The sequence below is a fragment of the Rhea pennata genome, chromosome 6, assembly GCF_028389875.1.
Source record: "Rhea pennata isolate bPtePen1 chromosome 6, bPtePen1.pri, whole genome shotgun sequence".
Classification (NCBI taxonomy): domain Eukaryota; kingdom Metazoa; phylum Chordata; class Aves; order Rheiformes; family Rheidae; genus Rhea; species Rhea pennata.
The window spans coordinates 26094223-26118170 of record NC_084668.1 but is presented as its reverse complement, the minus strand read 5'-3'; the positions used below and the strand labels follow the sequence as shown (position 1 = coordinate 26118170).

At 36.5% G+C, this 23948-nt stretch overlaps 1 protein-coding gene across 9 annotated transcripts in view; it reads left to right on the top strand.

Annotated features, from left to right (window-relative positions):
- The window catches only part of CCDC141 (coiled-coil domain containing 141), an 89291-nt gene that overhangs the window by 40889 nt on the left and 24454 nt on the right, over window positions 1-23948 (top strand). For all 9 annotated transcript variants that reach the window (XR_009958855.1, XR_009958856.1, XM_062579379.1 and 6 more), the window contains exons 9-20: window positions 55-227; window positions 4932-5073; window positions 6939-7058; window positions 7514-7705; window positions 8650-8826; window positions 11094-11276; window positions 12126-12251; window positions 12844-13032; window positions 13327-13506; window positions 13934-14083; window positions 20762-20902; window positions 23083-23277. Coding sequence is in view for 7 of the 9 variants with exons in the window: in XM_062579379.1 (XP_062435363.1) it covers window positions 55-227; window positions 4932-5073; window positions 6939-7058; window positions 7514-7705; window positions 8650-8826; window positions 11094-11276; window positions 12126-12251; window positions 12844-13032; window positions 13327-13506; window positions 13934-14083; window positions 20762-20902; window positions 23083-23277 (1968 nt within the window). In the remaining 2 variants the exon portion in view is untranslated. The remainder of the gene's footprint in view (window positions 1-54; window positions 228-4931; window positions 5074-6938; window positions 7059-7513; window positions 7706-8649; window positions 8827-11093; window positions 11277-12125; window positions 12252-12843; window positions 13033-13326; window positions 13507-13933; window positions 14084-20761; window positions 20903-23082; window positions 23278-23948) is intronic.

Below are 23948 nucleotides of genomic sequence, written 5' to 3'. Positions count from 1 at the left end.
ATGGATGCACTTTTTAAATAGAAATACTGACAGTAGATGCTTTTCTTTTTGCAGGCCCTTGGTGCTCTTGAAGGTATTGAGAATTACCTTAAAATCCTTAATTCAGAAGGCTTAAGTTTGCCTATCTTGGCAATGAAGTATGAGGAATTACAGGAAGAAATTAAAGACTGCACAGCCAGTACCTTGCAAAAGGGACAAACTTTAGTTAATAAAGCAGATTCTCACAGGTATTTCCTCCGTTTTTTTCATATCTGCTCCATTTTTCCATATCTGCCAGTTGCTTTATAGCACCACCAGTTATATGCACCAGCAAGACTTCATTTACAGCCAATATAATTATGCAACTAGGAGGAGGCCTAAGTGACTGAAAATCAAAGTTTGACATACGTATTTTTTTATATCTCACTGTTAATATTCATACAAGATGAATCTCTTTCCTTAGACAAAAATCTTCAGAAGTAGGACTATGCCACTTAGAAGATTGGTATAAAATAGTGGGATCAGCATACTGAGGCAGTAGATGAAAATTAAAATTTCAATAGCTATGAATACGCCTTACCTCAAAGTAATACCTTAAGACCTTTTTGAAAATTATTATTGTAATAGATATAATTTGCTGCAAGACAAAGATACACCTGTTAAGCCAAATGCAGAAAATATAGAAATTTCTCTGCTTCTTAGTAGTTTCAATTCATGAATGAAATCATTTTTTTCTTCTATATATTTTGCTAATAACAGTGATGATGTACTCCACAAATGGTGATTATTACACTGATGTAAAACATGGCTTAGTTTAAAATCTGTTCTGGTAGCTTAATGTCTTCTACTTTTCAGAACTTAGCAGAAGGCTGGTGCAGCAAAAATGAGGATAATTAATTTATATTAATGACATCTACTTCGTGGCCAGGGCAGATGACCTTGTTTGATAGTTGGTGGTCAGCATTATCTTCCCCTTACAAGCTTACGTCCTTAGTCATTCCTGAACTTTGAATACCTTTACTTCAACCTAGCAACTGAAAATTTTCTTCATATCATGACATTGAAAAAAAATTTTTTTCCAGGGTCCCTTCAGCTGTTGATCCAGATGTAATAAAAAGCTTGAACCAAAGAGACCAAATAGAAAATGCAAATAGAAAGTGGTTTTAGGAACACATGCAGCTGGTTTTGCAGCTGGTACTTCAGCAAATTCTGTTTTTTTAATTAAGTAGAATGTAAGAAGGACTTTCCTCAGTGAAGCTTTGACTTCATTTTTAAATGAGCCATAATTCCAGAGCACTTGCTGCTGTTCTGTAGAACTTTGTTTTGCTAGACAGTTCCTCAAGAAAAGCAGATGATGTCTTCCAAATTATATGTCTGTCCTGCAGAGCGCTGGTTGATGTTAAGAACTCTGCAGTTGGAGAGTTGCTGGAAGCGATCCCTAAAATAACAATAGTCATTAACTTTCTTCCTTATTAAGAGTTTTTCTTACGTTTAAACAGTCCAAGTCAGCACTGGGATGGTAAGATATTGGTACTCATCAATAAGAATGGGCCGAATGTGCCAAAATTACTCTGACAGTAATTTCTGGCAAAATTAAATAAAAGCAGGTACAGGCAGATCTCCTGTATGTCAGAAGGGCTGTTTGTCTATAAACAGATAAAGAAGGTAGGATTTCTGTCTAAAAGACTTTAAAAAAGAACAAAATGCAACAGCTGAAACAATGGTTATTTCCAGAACGAAGAGGAAACTTAAACTATGTCAATTGGTAATCTCATTAGAAATGTGGTTTGTTGTTTCTAAAAACATTTTGTAAAATATCTAAGCTCTCAAATATTTGAAACTTCCACTTGCATCATAAAAATAAATTAAGTCTCTTTCTAAGAAAGAAAACAGAAAATTATGGATTTTCAATTTTCTCTTGCTGCCATCACACCTCATTGCCCAAATATATGGAAATTTCATTATATTTCAGTGGGTGTGCAAGTACTTCTGTACAGGTAGGACACTTTATATGCCTCAATACAGGTTTGAGGGTTAGAATCACGGAGTAATTTAGGTTGGAAGGGAACCTGAACACATTCATTTGGTGTAATACCTTGCTCAGGACTTTAAAGTTAGGTCAGGTTGCTCTCAGGGCTGCGTTTACTCAAGTTTTGATTGAAGGAATATCCAAAGGGAGATGTTCCACAGCCTCTCTGGGCAACGTGTTCCAGGGCTTAAGCACTCTTACTGTGAAACAAATTTTCCTTGTGTCTAGCCAGAATTTTCCTTACTGCAACTTGTGACCATTACCTCTTGCCCTTTTGCTGTGTGCCTCTGAGGAGAGTCTGATTCTTCCTTTTCCATAACCCCACTGCTGTTAGATTCCAATTAGCTTCCCCTGTTGCTTTCTCTTCTTTAATCTGAACACATGCTGTTCTGTCAGCCTCCTTGTACATCGTGTGCTCCAACCCCCAGTCATATCAGTGGCCTGTTCTTGATTCACTCCAGCTCGTCCACATCTTTCTAGTACTGTGGAGGTTCGAACTGGACAAAGTGGTCTCCAGATGCAGCTTCAGAAGCCCTGAATAGAGGGGAGGAACTCGGTGGCTATGTTCTTGCTAATGCAACTCAGCGTGGGGCCAGCCTTCAGTGCCGCAAAGGTGATGCTCACAGGTTCAGCTTCCTGCACACCAGGCCAAGCTTATTTTTCTTTCCTAATCCATCAATTTTAAGAGTTACCCAGAAAGTTCCCGGCCAGCTCACAAGTTTAGAAATGGTGACACAATAAGTTCTGGCAGCAAATGCAGGTAAGACATTACATTCCAGAAGATTAATTTCCTCCAAAGAGCTCATGTTTTGAAGGAGGGAAGAGAGAATCCTCTCTGTTATGTGCAAACCGGTACGCTGTCCTTAAGCACTGACCACAGTTTAGCCCAGTGGTGAGCCCACATAGGACAGGAGAATTTCTGTGAACAGCTGAGGGCCAAGGGAGGAGAGGGATTTTGATAGGAAACAGGACTTTTAGCAAGATTAAATACTGATTTCCCTTTTGCTTCCCACACTGCATAACTCATCTGTAGTCTGAACTGCCTTCACAAACTTCTCATTTCCTTTTCCCACCAAGCCTGGAAAGCCTGTGGGAGATGGCCAGTCATCGCTCGAAGATTGTGAAGTGTGTGGATCTGAAAAAGTTTACGTCTTTTCGAAAAGCTACTTTGCCATAAGACAGAAAAGAAAATATTATCTGACAAAAAGATACATGGTTGTTAAGTGTTTGCCATCTGGTAGGATTCTCAGTCAAGATGGCAGTTTCCAGTAGAAATTTGTGTGGAATTTGAAAATAGCTTCCAGATCCCTGAAGGAATAGTTAAAGCACAGTAATTTTAGAACTCCTTCATCATTTATGACAGAGGAAATGATATCACATCCTCTGCTACTTTCTTTTTTTTTGTTTGTTTAAAAAAAATCTCTACTGGTTTTAAGAAAGAGGCTGGACTCTCTACTCTTACAGGAGAAATCTTTATTAATAAAGAGTGGGAATCCACTGACCTTGTTCAAATTGGGTGACACCTCATTGATTTTGGTAGGTTTATGCCCTCTGTTGCATTGTTACCTCTGCATAAGGTACTGGAAAATGAATTTTAATTTAGTATCAAAGTGGCTGCTGTGTGTAGTACTGGTTTAACTGCACTGAGAGAAGACAGATTAGGAGAAGAAATAAAATGTAAATGGATTTATGCATCCATGTTTGTTATCCTCTCCAGAGCACCAAAAAATGAGCCAGGCAACTTTTTTTAAGGAGTACTGAAAGAGAGGAGTAACCTTCATCGACTTAAAGTATAAATCATAAATTAAGAGGTTGCTAATTTTTCAAAGAGCAGATTACAAATTTTGAAACTTCCTATTCCATTCAAAGGACCCTTAAAATTTGGATTTTCCTTATGAAGAGTTCTTGGATCATATTCAAGCAGAATGGCCTATTAATACCATAATTCACATTAGTGTTTATAGAACAAGGTTATCCTTTTATGAGAATTTAGCTCTTTAATCTGAAGACAGGAGAAAACTTCTTGACTTGTGTAATTTTAAAGGACAAAGGAGCAAACCTTGAATAAATACACGTATCAAAGTAAGCTTATGATGAAATTAAACTAATGAAAGTAATGTTTTGAAAGTGTTTGTCTTACAAAAAGCTATTTCTGTGCTAAATGAATTTCTGTGGTAAATCAACTGATATATGGCTTTTCTCTTTTTATATCAAAGCTTCAAATCTTAGTTGTATGTGATAGCTTCTTTACAGTTTGAAGGAAATTGTCTCGACCATTCAGACTGTGAATTGCCCACCTTATGTTAGATGTTTTAAATTCTGAAACAAGCTGTTGTCTCTTCAGTTGATGCATTCCTTACTCCTGCTCAAACAGCACCTTTGTGCTGCTTGTAAATAGCAGGTTCAAGCTCAGACCAGGTGTGCTGGCCTTCTAAGACAACAAATGGTGCCTTAGAGTATGTGCAACATTTTTTATGCACCTACTGTAATAACATTGCAATATTTGAAAATCAAAAGAAAAAATTCACGTAAAATTAGAAACGATATGCCAAGTATTTCCACTCTCTTTAGGGACATCCCATTTAGGACCTTATACTTCAGATAATATGACTGAAGTCATATGGAATTATTTGTGAAATAAGATATTCCTCAGTGAATCAGGATATCTGGAATGTGAATCTAATGCATGCACTGGCATGAATTGTTTGGAAATGTCATTCCATTGTTCTACTCCTTATCAGTTTTACTTGCATTAATTTTGGTATTTCTTTTGATTATCATCTTTTAAAGGTTATAGCTTAAAGTTCTTGTTAAGTTACTTGTGATAGAAATCAAAGCAAGGTTTGGGTTTTTTTTAAGTCATTATTATCCTGATAGCTGTGCAAACCTTGAGAATATTAATAGTTGCACTTTTTCCTTTTAGCTCTTGGGCAATGGGAATTCAGAAAATGATGGAGTATGTTCAGAAAAAAGTAGATCTGCTAATCGAACAGTGTCCAAGTTACAACGAACTTACTTTGAAGAAACAACAATTGACTGCATCACTTGAAGATCATCTAAATAAGGTACATCATAAAATGCTTTCTTAATGTATTCATGAATGGCGCATTGCACTTCTGTAATTTAACTGTGTGAATATTTATCTTGAAAAATTTCAAATAGCATATTGGTTTGTTAGCATGCATGATTCTAGTTAAAATGCTGAATGCTGTTATAGGCACCAATGAATCCAAAGCTTTTCTGAAAAATGCAGCTGTTCCATGAGAACATTATACCAGTGATCTTTAATAAAGTGTAGTTTTGTTTAGATAATGAGCTTTTCCAATAGAGAACAATTATAAAAGAAGCAAGTAATCAGGACTGTGACTTGAATGCAGGTTTTCTGTATTCTGTTTGTCTTCAGTTTCATTTTCCTGAAGCTAAAAAGAATAATGATAAAAAAAAAAAGGCATAAAACTGAGGGTTAATAAGAACTGTGTGTCAGTGGACCGCAGCAAATTTTCAGTAATGCCGAAGTAGTGTGTCCTGTTCACTATAGTAATAGCCTTTACTCATTAAGATAAGTATCTTGCCCAGTAAGGAGCTGACAGCCCCCTTGAAGCTGCTGGATGTTCGGTACTGCTGCTGACCTTTCCAGTGATTTGTCGGAGGTGAAAGAGACACAGGGCTTCTAAATAAGATGCCATGAGTATGCTCAAATTCACATGCAATATAATCTCTATAACAAGGTTCACATGAACGAAATTGCAAAGCGTAGACCAAAAAGGTAGATCAAATGTAATGGCTGACTAATTAAGTCTGCAGTCTGATATTTCATAGTATTTGTATGACGTTTGTAATGAGCTATTTGGAGTCCAGTGGGATTTCAGTTTGCAAGAAATGCATCCTGTTACACGCATTTTTCCAAAGAAGAGATCTCATTAAACTAGAATGTGATGAAAATAGCTTCAGCTGAACGCAAGAGACTTGCTGATACCTGCTGTTGGTTTTGTAGAAATGGTGTCACTAGGACGTGAATCTTAATCAAACTAAAGATTTAATTATGAAGGCAATTTTTGTTCAAAAGTAGACTCTCGTTTTGACATGTATTTTCATTCTGCATAGCTTATTCTGCATTTCTGTTCCCAATCTTGTATTAGAGGGCTTTTGAAAATCTGAGTCATAATATATCATTTTTCATTGAAGGGAACACTGCCAACGTTGTCGTTATCCTACCAAGTAAAGCACTTTCTACTGCAACCTTCTGCTAATGCCGAGTATTCAAAAGAATTTGATGCTAAATTCACCTGGCCCAGCGCTTCATTTAATAAATTTTGAGCTTCAGTCACCAGGCACTTATTAATAGATAAGATAATGTGAATTCACGTGTTTGCTAATAACATTTATACAATTTCTGGTATCCATTTATACAATACAATTTATACAATGTCTGTTATCATCTGCCCCTGCTCTTCACAACCTGTTCTGTTATCATCAGATTTACATAACATCTTGCACTGACAAAGAAAATGGAGTTGTGTATGTGTATCTGCACAAAAATAGGTCTTTTGGAATGTGAGAATAGCTTTAAATATATCAACTGAAAAAAAGATCTGTGTAGTCTTTTTGCAAAAAGGAGCATGATGAAAGTATTTATGCCAAGGTTATTACATCAAGATTATAATACTTAGTGGCTTACTGAAATAAAGCTGAAAATAAGAGCAAACCACAGTTTTTTGTTCATACTCTAAACTGTCAGATTTGAAATAGTAGAATTTTATTCCTTGATATTTTCATTTCTCCACTTCATTGATTGCGAAGCACATTATCTAAACACTAACCATCCGTCATGTTTCTTTGCTTTGTTCTAAACAGAGTTTTTTATAGTGTCTACTTAGTAAGTAAATTAGCTATTTAAACTATCTAACTATATAAAGGTTTTCATTTACAGGTATCACAATCAATTAAAAAAATCACCCCGATGCTTTTAACTGGTATGGAGATTGGTTCTTACTTGTCCGAGTCTGAAGGAGCTTTGAACAAACATCTTGAGCTGGCTAATCAAACAAAGGTAAAGAATAGAAGAACATATGTTAGTAATATGTTAAGTATTTTTGGAAACAACTGTATACTGTATGTACTTCTAAACAAGGTGAGAAGCTTGATGTTTCTTATATATTCTTGGAAAGAAAATAGATTTAATTTTGTTTAAACCTGCAGTTAGTGAATGAAACCACAAAAAATGCTGCAAGTCAGTCTTTCTGGTGGAGGACTTTTAGTACCTTCACTGATTGTTCCTGATGCCAAAATGTTACAAGAATTAAATGGTTAATGTCATAGTGTATATTGTGAGCATGTATTCAATGGTTAATTTCAATAGCATGTATTGAACTGCTCTTCAACTAAGTAATTGAATTATACATAAATATGTACACATGATACTAATGAAAATTACAAATGAGTGATCAATATTCACAAATCCTTTTCGGTCATTATACATTTTGTTCTATATTTGCACCCTCAAAGGAAGCTTCACATGAACTGGAAGCAGCTGAGAGAATCATAAAAGATTTGGAAGAATTTGAACCTGTGCAAGTGGCAGCTTTTTCTAGCAAAGCCAACTTTCTGAATGAAGAACTGAAAAAAATTAAAAGAAATATTTGTTCAAAACTAGAAATTCTAGAAACTTATGTGGCCTTTTTAAAATCAGCAATGGAGGTATGGATTATCTGCTTAATTCTCTGACTGAACTGTGAAAACTTACAAGTGAAAATATGTGCTTTTATCCAACTAAGATAAATTCTGTAGCTGCTGTGCCTTGGAAGTCCTGCAAGCCTTTGTAATCTTCTGTCTGTTTTAAAGGAGATCTGTTTCCTCAGAGCAGGCAGCCCTGACCATTGAGCTTGCATCAATTTAATGATTAGTTGATGTACATATTTTCTACTGATTTAAATCACCGTTGTAGGAAGTATTCTAATTGAATTATTACTGTATCCCACCTCCTCCCTCCCTCTCTTCCATTATATACATAATACAAATGTTGACATGTATGTCCTCTGATTCAGTAAATTTACTTATGTTTGGTTTAGTGTTAATGTAATATGTTGATATAATAGTATTTATCTATAGTCTTGCAACATTTCAACTGAAGTGCTAGTTTGACTGAAGAGGTTTAAAAAGGAAGTATAAACCAGCTCTAACTGAGATAATCCATGCAATTTTGATATAATACTTATTTTAAGATTCTATGACACTATTGGTATTCTTGTATGTTTAGGAAGAAATTGAAGAGGGAATTGAACCTTTTAGATAAAATTAGCTATAGCATTTAATTCGTACTGCAAGTATTATCTGCCACAAGACTGGATCATGTCTACTTCTGAGTACTGCTAATTTTAGTTACTGCATATTTAACAGATAAGTGAAAGTAGTTGCATCGCTACACTGATATATAATATTCGTGTAATGATACAAGACAGAAATTGAACAAATTGCCAAATTGCTGCCAACTATCTACATACCATCTGCAGGTTTAAAGGATGTTTAATGTTTTTTATTAACTTATTTAAATATAAATTTTAGATATGTTTTAAGGCCTGGAAAATATTCAGAGCAACTCAAATTTTGATTTGTTTTCATGTGTGTTTTGTGTCTTTCTACAGGTGAATGACTATATTCGAGATCTAAAGCAGCTGTATGCATCTGAAGCTCTACAAGCAAGCAGGGAAGCTGAAAATAAAACTGCAATTGAGTCGGCTAATACTTGGTGGCAAAAGGCTATAAAGAAAATTTTTTCCACCCAAGATATGGGTCACAATTTTCTTAATTTAGTAAATATGGTGAGATTGGTTCATGACGTTACTGTCTTTAACATAGATCATTGTTAAATTTGAAAAAAACAAACAAGCAAACAAAGCTTCAAGTACATACTTAAACAAATAATGACAGGTTAAGTGTATGGATCAAGATAGCTTTCACCAGAGAACTTGCCTAAGGCAAAGTGTGTTTCTGCTGTGTTTCAGGCAATGTGGAAGGAGGGGAGGAGATGGGAAGAGGATAAAATGATTGGGATGTTTGTATGGAATCAGAGTGAAAGCTCAGCATAATTCAACAAATACAAATATTGATGTATTCATTTTTAACTTGAACGAGAAATTTAGTATCCACACTTTCACAGAACAGGACTGTAACAAACTTTGATATAGAAATGTCAAAATGTTTAAAGCAGAGTGAGAGAACGTTTAGCTTAAAAAAAAGATCGTAAAGTGATCAAGCATTTTACACCACTGTTTATACACAGCTATATATGAAATATGTAAATGACTTTGGAGCTAGACCATTTCTCCGAAAGTTTTGAAGTGCAAATTGCCCCTGTTCTGTGCAGAGTTGTCAGACCATCTCATTGCACTCTCCGGTGTTCTTTGGCGTTTGTGGAGTGTGCCCTGCAGGTACGGTACGCAGAGAAAGGGTAAAGATGTGGGGATGGAGACCAGGAAGCCAGGTCGTAAGACTGAGGAAGCCAATACTTTGGGGTTTGGGTGACAAAGATTACATAGGAAGTGATGATGGATGTTTTGATGCTTGCCAGAGCCACTGAAATCTCAGCCTGCAGCTTCGTTGTCATGGGGATGTGCCCGTAATAACAGGAGCTGCACAGAACTCAACCTGTATGGAGACACAGGGTCTCCGTGTGGAAATCCTGCAGCAAATTATCAGTTTCATAGGCTGATCTTGTGTTCTGTCCTGGTGGATATGTAGGAGACCTCATATAAGGAGTGAGAAAATAGAAAGAATTCAGGAGATTTTTGTTCAGAAACTCTCTTGTATGCATTTTCGCTAGCAGCAGAGAATATTCAGGCTGTTGCTTTCTGTATAAATCAGTATGATCTGATAAACTGCTGTGAAGATTTGATATTTTACTGTGACAAGGTCCAATCTTAGTTAAGTGGCTTAAGGGCCGTGATTTCATTAATACCTGCCTTTAAAGGGACTAATGCTGCTCTACTCCTTTTAAAAGATGAAAGTGTTACTTGAGTGCTGCTGATAATATGAGTAATACTGAGTGTTGCGACTGACAATAAGATAGCCCTCAATAAATGACCCAGTGCATGCATAGAAATACAACACTCAGACACATTTTGCCCACACTGGAAAGCAACATGCATGTAAGTTCATTACTTCATTTATTTTACCTCCACTAAGAGGCAGTCTTTACCAGTGGACTGTATAAAATTCTTTTAAGAAAATGTGTGCTAGAACTGCTTCCTTAGGGATAATCCTTCTTGGTGTCATGCATCCTGTTTTGGATTCAGCTGTGTTGCCTGAATGCCCCTATCCAGTTTTCCAACACTCATGCTGAATAATCATGAATAATCATGCCGATTAATGTAGACGGTTTGGAGACCCGGCTGTAATTTCTGTTTTCGTGGGACAGATTAGGGAGCAGTTACAGTCCGTCAGGGAGAGGTGGTACTGAGCGAGCGCAGGGGATGATAACCTACAGTAGCCCACAAGATGAGCTGGAAAACATACTCAGGAGGGAGGCAGGGGAGTGCTCTGGCAACTAGTGTGAGCTGAAGTGTTTGCTGTGTTTTCTAAGGTGTTTCTGAGCTGAGTTCTGACAAAAAGTGGGAAAAAAACAAAAAATATTCAAATGCTGACCATGGTATCTCTTCTGTGCTTCAGTGCTGCCTTTATCAGTATGGAGGAGCAGCAGTCCTCTTCACCTTCCACTGCTATTCCTTGAAAGGACATTTTGGATAGTTCTGTCTATTTAAAGATTCCTTTCTTCTATTATGAGCTATCAAACAGCCATCATGCATTAATAAATTAATAATTCAGAGTCATTTTTGACCTCTTTTGGATTTTAAACATTAACATTAGTGATGGTTTCAGTTTACAAATTCCATTCCCTTATGCCTGTTTCTAAAGGAATATTACAATTAAAATCATATAAGCTTCCAGAAATTTTCAAAGAAGTTGTGTTAGAATAGGTTGATGGGTTTTATTAAGTTTCTTGAGACTTTACTCGTAGTATTTTGGACATTGCATATATATTTTTATAAAAATTTGTGGAAGAATTGTGTTTCATTAATTGCTTATTTAGCAGGTAAATGAGAGTTTAATATTAAAGGTAGAAAAATCTGTACAAGTAACAGAAGACACCATTATGAATCTGCATAAAGAAAAGAAAGAACTGACTGATCTTTGGGCAAGCTGGAATTATAAAATTAATCAAGTAAAACCCATTAAGCAGCAGTGCTGGATATTTAAAGAACAACTCAAAAAGGTAAGTAAAAAATGAAGAAAACAACTGTAGCAAACATTTCTGGATTGTTACTTGTTTGTATGTGACTCTCTCATCAACTGCTATAGACATCATCTAAGAAAATAAGAGGATCAGTAAAATGATTCTTCATAGTCTGTTTTACCATTCTGATAGACATCAAAAAACATGATGAAATTTCTTGGTTTTTTGTCCTTACTGAAATGCATGCAACTACTGATTTTAAATTTTCAGTTCTATGCTATAGCAACAGTACTTTGTTTTTATTTGGTTTCTGGGTTTCTGTTTATTGTCGTTTTCAAGTGGCTTAATAGTTACTGAACTGAAGGGTGTTTGGGTTCTGCTACTCCTAGAAAGTCCAACCATGTCATAAGGAAAGAGGATTTAAACCTCTTTGGCACGGGGACAGTGTGTAGGGTTCCTTAGAAGCGGTACAAGCTATGCTAGCAGCAAAACCAGAGGTCTTTGGCCACCACGTATGTCTAGCGCAATTATCACTCAGTCGCATTCCCTGTTATCACATGGGATGCACCGTATGACTGAGTCCTCGCATCTCAGTGTTTGAATCGTTTTTGCACACTGGCTTAAGGATCTCCTATTACGTTTGTTAAAGTCAGAGGATTTGAGACAGAGGTTTATAGTTCTTTTTTTTTTTTTTAAAAAAAAAAAAAAGACTAAATGAAAGTATCATCTTAATCTCTCATTTTTGCAGAAATAATCTCAGTTAATGAAAATTACTGACAGCATGTGAGTGTCTGGTTTGGGGGAGGTTTTTGTTACAAATTTAATTTGGATTTAAATATTTTTTATTTACTACAGATAGAAATACTGAAATGTTTAATTGTCTTTTAGACTGCCCATGGGTTAGAGAGTCTTCAAGGGGCGCTCGGACTTGCCGCAGTAGTTGACCTTGGAAGTGACCTTTGTATTATTTTAGAACTGCAAAAAAAGCTTAACGAAATGAAACCACAGCTTCAGGTGAGAAACTGAGTGAAGTCCACAGCAGAGCAAAAGCTCTTTTTGGTGCTGTAAAGATTCACATTCACACTTATCTTACACAAGGTGTCTGGGGTTAGAGTATTTTACATTTTAGATTGCTTTTCTGAAAGGAAGATTAGGGAGAAATATTCTACCTTCAGTGTACATAGAATATCTCGTGCGATGTTAGCTGCATGTCAAGGATCGCCTTGCACACAAGCAGAGCAGGCAGAAGGAGGGAGTAAGTACAAGGGAGAGCAGCAGTGCTGGTGCTTCGGGGCTGGAGGCCCTCTCCAAGGCTGGGCTCGGTCATACTGAGCTTCCCACCTCTTCCCAATGCTATTTCTGATTCTTCGTGAGCTGTTCAGTCTCCTGTTGCTCTAGAGGTCAGAGTGCGACTCTTACGTTTTAGTTCAAGACTGTTTCTCAGTTCAAATTCATGCTTAGGAAAAAGTAATGAATTGGGAGAATAATTTCAAGAGCATCAGATTTATTTTTCTCCAAGGCAATTCACCATTGTTACATTGTTTTTTCATCAAATGTAAGGGAAATCTTGCAGATAAGAGTAAATTATACTCCTTTTTTTTGCTAGCAACTGAATGCTGAGCTTGAGTACATGGTAAAATTATTAGAACTGCTGAGCCAAGAAGGATTTTCCGGCAAAGAGAATCCTGAGAGAGTAAGTGAACTTATTCATCTCCATCAAACAGTAAAGGACACAATGACAGAATATGATGATGTTTTCGGCAAGACAGTCCAATTCCATCATCTTAAAAGAGAAGTGAGTATAATCTTTTAAAATGTACCTTCTTCTTAATGCAGCTAATCTCTATTTGGTTTTGGTACTTGTCATCTCTCTTTTTCTCCCCAAGTTAACAGCATTAACCCATCTAGTGATCAGGACTAAAACTCTGGATCTGAAACTGCATGAAATTTGGAGAGTTCAGTCTCCAGATTTGAACCAAAATTTTAATACTTAGACCCGTCTCCACACAGTTTAGGTTAACACCTTACAGGTAAGGAAGGAATGGTGAGTTTTCTTTCATGCACTGATTTTCATTTGAATGTATTTCAGCTGGAATCTCTGTCAAAATCAGGAGAACTGGATATTCCTGAAATAAGTGAGGGCCCTGAAGATGTGCACCATGCGAAAGCCTATCTGGTGAATGCGCAGGAGAAACATGCATGGATCAGGCATCTATATAGACTGGTTCTTACCCAGGGAGTGAATATTGTGTCTGCAGTGCAGCAACCTGTGAGTAGAATTAGAATCATCTGCAAAATCAGGGCTAAATATGAAAGAAAATTACAGGAGCTATTGGACAGGCTTTTAGATATATATAAAAGGTATTTGTATATTAAGAAAAATAAACGGATAACTTTTAGAATGCCGGTATCCCCCTCCAAAAGAGGTTGGGCAGCAGAGAGAAGCAAATTTGCAAGCGGCAAAGGCCTCGAGCAGGTTACTTCCTCCTGGCTCAGAGTATCCCCATGGTATTAGTTGTGACTTTAACTCAACGCTATTCCTTGGTCTATTTATGCATCACACAGGAGAGGTGTAATTCGTCAGTCTAGCTCATTAAAACTAGTTATTCATGTTCTGCCTCAAAAATATTTTAAATTGATTGAATTGGTATATTTCATGTGTTTCACATTTTTTCTTCTGTCTCTTCCCTTTTTAGAATCGCTTAAATGTTTCCGTAAAGAATCTAAAGCAGGAACTTGCTAGACTTGAGTATGACAGCATTAACTGGAGCTCCAAAGCAGATGAGTATGAGGAAGAATTGTCACTGAATTACCAGTACTGCACCACTCAGGAGGAGATAAATGAGGTCAGGTAGAGAAAGCCCAAAACGTTAAATGACTGTTAAAAGAACTGTTGTGTGCTGTAATGTATGTTACTGTTTACCATTGCCCATATATGCTTCATACGTATACAGAAAAGTTAATTTTCATCTTACCAGCAACCTTTAATCCTCGCAGTAGCAGTAATAATCTATGGTCTGTATTTCTGCAGTTCAAGTTTATATCAAGCTGTTGGGCTGGCAATAAGGTGCTTTCACTACACCAAAAGGGCTGGAAATAGTTCTTTCTAACACAGGAAACAATATTACAGTTGCAAGAAACAAATTCAATTTTTGTTTGAAACTTTAGGTTCATGATGAAGAAATCTGAAGACCCAGGCAGACCCGAGAGATAGAGAAAATTTAGCTGCTCTCAGTCTGTAATGAGAAGTTAAGAAAAATTTAGTACTTACTGTTTTCTCAAAAACCAAGGAAGAGATACTTTAAAAACTGATAGAATAAAAAGGAATGTTCTTTGGCACAAGTTGTTACAAGACCAGAAACTTGTTAGGGTTTGGGGAAAAACTTATTAAATATAATATTATAATATACTTATATATCATCTTAGTAGGCCAAATACAATCCACTCACAACTTAGCAGGCTGAATGTAAAGCCATTGGATAGGTGTCTCAGCAAAGTCAATTTATGAGAAACATCCTGTAGAATGAAGTTTTCCAGAGTAACCCATTAAAATGAGGCCAATTCTCCTAGCACCCACACTTGATGCTCTGTAGACTGCACTTCTGTGCATGAAGTACATAAACCAAATTCTTACCTAGAAAGCCTTCACACTTCCAAGTAGTGTGGTAGAGCAAACACAGGGTACCAAAACATGTATTTTCTGACTTTACCTTGCACTATGTAAACCCACACCTCAATAAAGGAAGATTATATTTTCTTGAAATTGTTGAAGCAGAGCACTGAGATTTGTCTCAACTATTTTTATAAGAAAATTTTCTTTGCCTTTACAAAATATTTTTATTTGTATCCATTTTCGCAAGATAGTAATTTAAAATTGCATCAAAAAATTTTTTGAACCTGAATACAGTTCCAGTCCCTTGTCAGTTGTAATTTGAATGTGTTGCACTGAGCGGTCTTCTGTGCATCAGCCATCTCCTGCGATGCAGCTGATCAGCCGATGGTGGGAGGTGGTGGGAGCGGCACGTGTTACAGGAGACGCGCTCTGCCTGGGGAAGCCGCGCTGCAGAAGAGAACGGGAGCAGGACTCTTCCTAGGACTGCAGCACCTAGACAATAATTCCTGTTATGCTTTGCAGTGGCATCACAGAATTGGAGTATTCAGACTTTTGCTGAAAACCCCTCAAATTTGCTGAAGAGAGGAAAAATGTTTCTTCTGTGTGCAAGACTGACTATCTCTTTCCTTTGATTCTGGGGTTATACAATGAGATCAGGAGAATGTGATGCCTTTCTAAGTAGGATTATTTTCTATTTTCATTACTCATTAGACTCAGTGAGAGCAGGAACTTGAGGAGAAAAAAAAAACTTTTATTTTTCTCAGTCTTCCAAATTTAAATGAAATGGGTGTCAGTGACACTTGTTACTTGTCACATGCCCTGCACAACTGCTTTGTAAAATGTAATGAGTATATTAGGTTCTCTTAGATAATGGAAACCCACTGCAAAATAATTGCATAGCATATTTTCAATTATGGTCTCAATTATAGTCATTTATTGCATTTTAAGTTATGAAAACCACCTTGGTTGACAAGGTTAATACCTGTCATCCTCAGACTTAATTGACTGTTCAGTGTAATCTAATTGAAATGATACTAAATTGCCCCGTGGTATCTTTTTCTTTAATTAGATTCCATTTCTATTAGAAGTTAGTGTTGGAGATGTTTCCTAAACAAATACTAATATAACTGTATATGCATTAATCCACAACCAATTTTCTTGAGTATTTATAAACAGTTTTATTAAGGGGTCCAGAAAATAGACAATAAACTAGTTCAAAAAAGCTAAAGTTATGTGTAAATTCACTTCAATATTTTAAATTCTGTTAATTTTAACATTTAATTAACTGTTAATTTTAATATGTCAATTTTAACAATTTTAGTTAGTTTGACAGTATTGCTAATATTAAGTAGACCTGTCTGAAATAACAGTTCCTTTACCATCATCAGGTCTGACCTAATAAATATTTCATTTGCATGTGAGCAGCAAGCAGCAGCTGTTTGTACCTATCAAAGAGTAAACAGCCAACCAGGTGATTTAGTTGTGATTTACCAGTGCACAAATCAAATATTAAAGTTGAGTGAAAAAAAAAATGAAATTCTGCCATAAATGCGTAAATGCGTTTGATGTGGTGGCTTTAAATATGCAAGTAAAGCGAATGAGTCAGGGTTGTGGGGATTATGACTCAGGGTGTTTGAAAATGCCGTGCTCTGGTCACAGGCTAGTTGTCTACGTTGGTAACACATCAGTATTTCTATAAACGGTAAGGAAGCAAATGCTTATGTTTATAGCCAAGGCTATTTAGTATGAGCTTTGAAACAATCTCAAAGGACCAAAGCGTAAAATATGTCTTTTGTGCGTCTTCTCAGATTTAAAGAGAGTTTGCAAAGGCATCGTTGTAAGGTGTAAGGAAGGCTCCTGCGACCCTTGAATGCCAGCTGGGGCTTCCTGCCTCGCTCTGCGTTGCGCTGCAGTCGCTTGTGGCGCAGAACAGCTTTGTGATAGGGCTGAGCCAAGCCTCAGGTAACTGAAACTTGACGCAAGGCTCAACCTGCTCTTGAGGTTATAGATGGCACAGCTGTTTACACACCAGTGAAAAATCCTTCCTCCAGGAACGACTTTACAAATAACATTAATGCATGCCTGCCAATGACCTGCAACAGAGGAGTAACAGACTTGAACTAGTAACAGACCCTCAGCTAGGTTCTCAGCTCTCCCCAGTCATTTAATTTTTCTTTTCTATCATGTCCATAAAGATTATAAGACCAAAAATGTAGATTTCAGTTGTAGATGGTGCTGAGATATTCAAGTTCAGGTCAGTAGAAACTGATAATTCTCAGCACATTTCTCATCTTTATTTATATGATGTGGTTCCAAGCAGAAAAGTCATCACCGCTAATAAATTTTCTTTCTTCCTGTTTTCTGGCTGACTTTAGTATTTGTCCCTTGGAACAGCTATTTTTAGTGACCCACTTTTATGGGCTATTTTGATTACTAGTGTTGCTAGAAGTTTTATGTGGGAATAAAAAGGAAAGGGTGGCTAACAGAGCACTGAAGTGCCTCCAAGAATGTCTCATGCAGGAATCAAAGTATATTACTGAAACTTCAGTGTTAACACAAAGATTTCAAAAGCAGCTCTATCTCTTGCTTCTCTTCATTTATTTTCTGCTTCTCGTGTGATAAATCTTAGCACTCGGCATCCAGGTCCCCCCCCACCACCACCACCGTTCTCCACCCATGACATGGTGCTATAGTTAGGAGCAGCTGCCTGATTCATGGCCGTGGCACAATGGGCAAGGCACAAGCTCCCGTTAGACCTGCGGGCTGAAGTCTCCGCAGTATTAGGACATGCAGTTTCTTTAGCATTTCTCATTGTATTTTCCAGGAAACAGTGAAAAGCTGAGCTTTGTTTAGATCTTTCTGAAGATGAAGAGCTCTTTACCATCCTTGGTGCAATTGCTGGTGCTAACGGGAGTTGTGTATGTGCACTCTGAGAGGGTCAGCTGAATCGAGGCTGAGTTGCATCTGGTTTTCCACTGAGGCTTAGGGAGAAGAGTGACAGCAGCTGCAGACCTTTGACACATGAGCCGTCGTATCTGAAACAAGGCGATCTAATTTCACATACTGCTCTGTGGAGAGCCTCTGGCCTTATAAATTATCACTAGCAAATGTATGTGCATAAGCCAGTGACATCAACTAAAATAAACTCACACTCATCTCTTGTTTTCCTCAAGTAAACTAGCAGATAAGACTTCTGTGTTCTGAATGCAAAATACTGTTCTGCAGACCTGGTTATATTTGTGGAGTGCCATCAGATAGATTTTATTATTCTCTATACTTAGGCGGGATAAAGAGCTTAAACTAATTGGAGATTACAGAGCTGACGAGAGAATTCCTGTCTTTTTCATTACACTGAGTGAATGCCATCTGCCTCCTCACGGCTGAAATCATGTGGTAGCATCCTGCTAGATGAAATGGAAATGAAAAATATATCCCTTGATGGATAAACATTAGTGTGTAGTAATACTGCTCTTAATAAGAATAATGATGAACTGATAGCCGTTCCACCAGCAGTCATTACAAAATGAGCATTCATTACTCCCCAGATTTTGACCAAATGTCTCTATGACTCTTTAATGTTAAAACCTCTCAAATATGTTAGTTGAATATCACCTTGCAGGTATGACCTAAACTTATTAACACTAATCAGATAGGCAAATTTACTTTCATTTGTGTGGGTCTGGAGAAATGGACCATAAAGCATTTTGCCTGATGTATTTCTTTTATATTACTTTCTTTAGATAAATATAACTAAATTAACATGATTTATTCTACTCTCAAAAAAGCAAAAAAAAAAAATCTTTCAATCCTTTCTGTATTCTTCCATTTTACATTTTATAAATCACTTGAAGATGCTTTCAAAGAATTCAAATATAGCCAAAATAGTATCTTTTTATAAAATACCAGCAGCATCATTAAAGCAGGTTTTTTGTGTAATTATAAACAGAAAATTTTCTATAGCTGTTCCTTAAAGTCACTTAGAAATAGTTTTTAAAAGCTATTAAAGACAAAGATAAAAGTACGTCTTTGCATTTGTGAATAAAACTGAAAATTACGTAACTTTCAAAATATTGAAATAATACTATTTTATACTCAATAAAATTTCATAATACTTTAAAGGTAATTTAGCTGTGTGATTGATATGCTTATTTATAGCACATGACTAATGTAAAGACTGAGATGGTTGATTAAGGACATATCTTTAACATGAGATTATAGCAAACAGATAATTAGAGTAAAAAAGAAAAAGGAAAAGGAAGAATATAGCAACCATGTATTATAACTAGTTGCCATGGTAGATAAACACTGTTTTTAAACTGTCTTGGTTGTATATGACTGATCTTTTTTGCATATATTAAAATCACTCTGGCAAATTGTCTAGCAATGCATCAAATCCATATATATTTTAATTCAAGTGTAGCTTCCTAGAACTTCATCAGTATTATTCCTATCACTCCTTTTTTTTTAAAAAAAATGTTATCGATTAAAAGATAATATTACTGCGTTATTTAGATACTGTTCCATCTATATAGCAGAAGAAATCTGTAGCAAATGTAATGTTCACCCTAATTTATATCTTTATAAGAATCATTTTCTCTAATGTTGTACGCTGCATCAAGCCAGTGCTGACTGATCGTGGTACTCTTGTGTGGCACCCATTCTGTGTGGCTGCAGTTAGATGAAGCTTTCTTTGGGTATCTGTTAGGCAGAACTTCTCCACTATGCCACCATACTCATAAAATCTTTGTTTTAAATGCAAATACTCATATAATCTACATCCTGATCCTGCAAAGAGCTAGATTCATCTTTGTTTGTTGTGAATAATCCTACTCAGATGTTTGGATTATAACAGTGTATAAAATTAAGGCCCAATGCAACTTTCTTTCAGAACCAGGGCTTCCAATATTATTACATTGCTAATAAATACTATTTCCCTCCAGGTTATTTCCTCCTCATAAATATTATTGCAGGGCAATCCATAGATTTATAATGATTATAGAATCACAGAATAATTTAAGTCGGAAGGGGCCTCATCTAGTCTTAAAATAAATTCTGGCAAATACCAACTTTCTTCTCTGCTCTGAATGATTCTTGAACAGTATTCTCAATATAGTGATAAATTCCTATTTGAACCTAATCACCAACAATAATCAAAAAGGCAAATTTACTTTCATTTATATGCATCTGGAGAAGTGGACCATAAAGCATTTTGACTGATGTATTTCTGTTATATCACTTCCTTTAGATAAATATAAATTAGCATAATTTTTATGCTAATACACAGCCCCCCCAAAAAGATGTAAACTAAATATAGGAGAAAGGTACTTCAAAAAAAATCGAATCTACTTGCCCAGACCTAGTTACACTGTCTTTTCTGGTAAGTAAGCATGGATAGCCATTTGCATGGCTATCGTTTCCACCAAGTGGAATACATAGAGTATCTGAAGGTGGTGTTCTACCTGCAGTTAAAAACAAGGAGACCCTAAAGTGAGGTTTTTCACAGGATTTCTAGGCAAGGATCTAATCATCTTTTGTCTCAATCCTTTTTTGCACTAGCTGTTTTGGGAACATCACTCAGCATTCAGAGTGAATAAAGATCCTTATGTGACAGCTGTCTTCATGCAGTAAACATGTTATCTACAGTCAGCCTTAATCTAGCAGAAACAAATTGTACTACCAATATATTTTAAAATATTTATAACCAATGTTGTTTAATGATAATTCAGCAAGATTGAGTTTCCAGCACTGGAAAGAAGTTATGAGGCAATGGGGATGCTTTATGATATGCTTTATTATTAATTTCTATATCAAGTTCTCAGTATTCAGATTGTGGTCTTTTAAACTGCTCTTGAGAAAAGCTGTATTAAAATTTGCTGCTTTTTTACTGAAAAATATGCTTGTTCTATTTCAGCTCAGAGAATCATTTAAGGATCTCAAAAAGAAATTCAACAATTTGAAGTTTAACTATACTAAGAAAACTGAAAAAGCTCGAAATTTGAAAGTACTTAAAATACAGATTCAGCAAGTCGATATGTGTGCTGAGAAAATACAGGTAATATTAGAAAATTTAGTCTTGATGGAGGTTTCACTAGTTAAAGTGTTCTGATCTATGCCAAGCAGATCAGGCAAGATGGCAAATATACTGTGAGTCTTCCTGTCAATCATTGTGATCTCCTTCATCTCTCTTGGTCACCAACAGAGAGGTTTTTTACTGTTTCTGTCCCTTTCATTTTTCCATTTCCTCTAGTGCAATGATTTCATCTCGTTTGCTGACTTCCCTGTGTTCACTTCTGTTACCCTCCTTTATTTTTTTCTTTAATCTTCTATTCTTCCTGCTCCTATTCCTTCACAGTTTGTGTGACTTAGCCTTCCATCTCCTTACAAATCAAAACAGCAAAAGCACTAACAAGAAACGCGTTCTTGTTCCCTCTTGCACGCTGCTTGCTTTTCTGTTTTTCTCGTTTCATCGTGTGAGCGCCCAGAACTGTTTTTCCGCATTCACTGTCTGAAGTGATTGTACACATTTCCGCCTCTCTCATTCCTTGTGTTCATCTGAAACTCTTCTTCCTAAGCCCTCCAACGACCTTTTAGGTAACCGGATTGTCCAGTTAGCTATTCAGTGCTAGCCTTTTTCATTTCCTTAACCTGCTGGCTTCCTTCTTCACAACTTTTTTCTTGAAATTTTCAATAGCTTCTGTAATTCTATTTTTGCTACTTCCTCTGCCATCATTGATTATTTCTTTTAGAGCTTTTTTTTTTCCCTCGGCATTTCATCCACAAATGCAATTTAAACTGCAAAATCATGGAAGTTGGTGGCAGCCTACCGCAAGTTGTTTTAGGCCATGTCCAGTTAGGTTTTGAATATTTCCAAGGATACAGACTCCACAGCTTCTCTGGGAAACCTGTTCCAGTGTTTGACCACACTCAAAGTAAAAAGTTTTTCATTTTTGGTTTAGGTTTAAATGAAATTTCCTATATTTCAATTTGTACACGTTGCCTCTTGCTCTTTCACAGGATGCCTCTGAGAAGAGTCTGTCTAGGTCTCCTATACTGCATCCCGTCAGGTATCTATGCACACTGATCAGACCCCCCTGAGCCTTCTCTTCTCCGGGCTAAACAGTCCCAGCTCTCTCAACCTCAGCTCATGTGATAGATGCTCCAGTCCCTTAATCACCTCTGTGGGCCTTTATTTGGCTCACTCCAGTAAGTCCATGTCTTTCTTGCACTGGGGAGCCCAAAACTAGACACAGCTCTTCAGATGCGGTCTCACCAGTGCTGAGTAGAGGGGAATAAGCGCCTCCTAGACCTGCTGGCAATGCTTTCCTTACCAGTGTGCGTTCTTGTATGTGAACAGCTCATGGAGCATCTCCCTATTTCAAAACAGCCTTTTTCTAAACAAAATGAAGGATATTTTCTCAGATATCTTTTGGAGGATGTCATCAGCTAAACTTCAGTATAAAGAAAATGCTGCTTTCGACTCTTAACTGTCCCTGTGAGTTTCTTTCACCACCATTATGGAAAATATCACCATCTTAAAAAGCTTTAACATTGGTTAGAAAGCTACTGAGCTAAGACTTTTGACTGCTATGCTGCCCAGTGTTGTGTCTGGCTTTCCTGTATTCCCATATTGATTTGTATTTATCATACATGTAATTAGCCTCCTTCATAGCTTACAAATTATTTGGTTAGGGGCTACGGCCTGTCTTTTCACGTCATTTGTAAAATACCTAACACGATAAAGTCTTGATCAGCTGATGAGATCAGTGTTCCCAGAATCTGAAATATATAAATATTTATATGTATGCCATCTTATCCCAAAGCCTACATGTCATCTTTATTCCAGACACCATCATTATAAAGTACTAGTACAAATATTTGTTTCTCTGGGTCTTATGAATTATGTTAGATTGTCATTGTTTTTTCTTGCATCAGATTCTTAAACCATATGTTACTACTGCAGGACATAAATGATTGTGGTGCTTGAATTGACTTGAATTTAGTTGGAGTGAGACTCCAAAGGCTTAGAAATAATTTTTTCCTTTGCACATTCAATGAAAGTTTTACTCAAGCTTAAATAATATGATTTCATGTCTCATTACTGCAGATATTTGTTTGTTTATAAGCTCAACATTTAATGCAATTCCACCTTTAACAAATATATGTTATGTTTTGTTTCTAAAAACAGAAGTATTTTTTGTTGCAGTATGTAACATTGCTACATCTTTCAAACAGATTCTTAAAAAGAAGATGGATAATTTAGAGAAGAAAATCACTGGTTCTGTGGCAAATCAACCTAATGCTAAAGTCAAAGTCCTCTTAGGGTCAGTTAGTGAGTTACAAAAACAGCTGAATGACTTTGGCAAAGTTGTGGAGGATTACAAGCAAAATCTGGATCTCGTGGAGCATCTACAACAGATGATGGAAGAGGTACTAGTAAACCTGAGATCCCCACTGTGGCTGTAATAGGGAGCCAGGACTGTGGTACATAAAAGTGCTTATAACTACCGCAGGCAAAATATGTGGCCTCCAAAAGTAGTAGCTTAGTGAAAATCTGTATTTTATTCTATTTTTTCTTTGTAATTTTGTAGAGAAGGGGGAAAAACAAGTACAACTTTACCATATTTTTGCTCTGCTACACGTGAGAATGGGGTCTCCACCTCTCTGTGTCATTCTTATGGTTCAGTAGGGTCATTCAGTGGTTCAACATAATAATGATCATACTTCTGAGCTCATTTTTTGTAAATATATTTTGGGGTAACACAAAGTACCACAAGGCCTTCTTTGGTAGCTCTCAAATCACAAGATCCAGATCACCACAAGACCCACTTGGCTGGTGCCAGTAAGAGCTGTCTGTGTGGTATGTAAATTCGGAAATGTAATGTAAAATATGTTCCTTAGCAAGCAGCATGTAAACTGCATATAAGCTTCCCTAATTTCATATGAGTAAATATGTATATTTTTACTGAAGTGCAGTCTGTTTAAGTCTTTCTTTCTGGGGAATTCTCTGGCTTTAACATATCCAAGGATTACCTCATGCATTGTTTTTTATTTAAAAAAATTTGTAACAGTATTTTCTCTCTTGCCATGTTGTGTTGGTG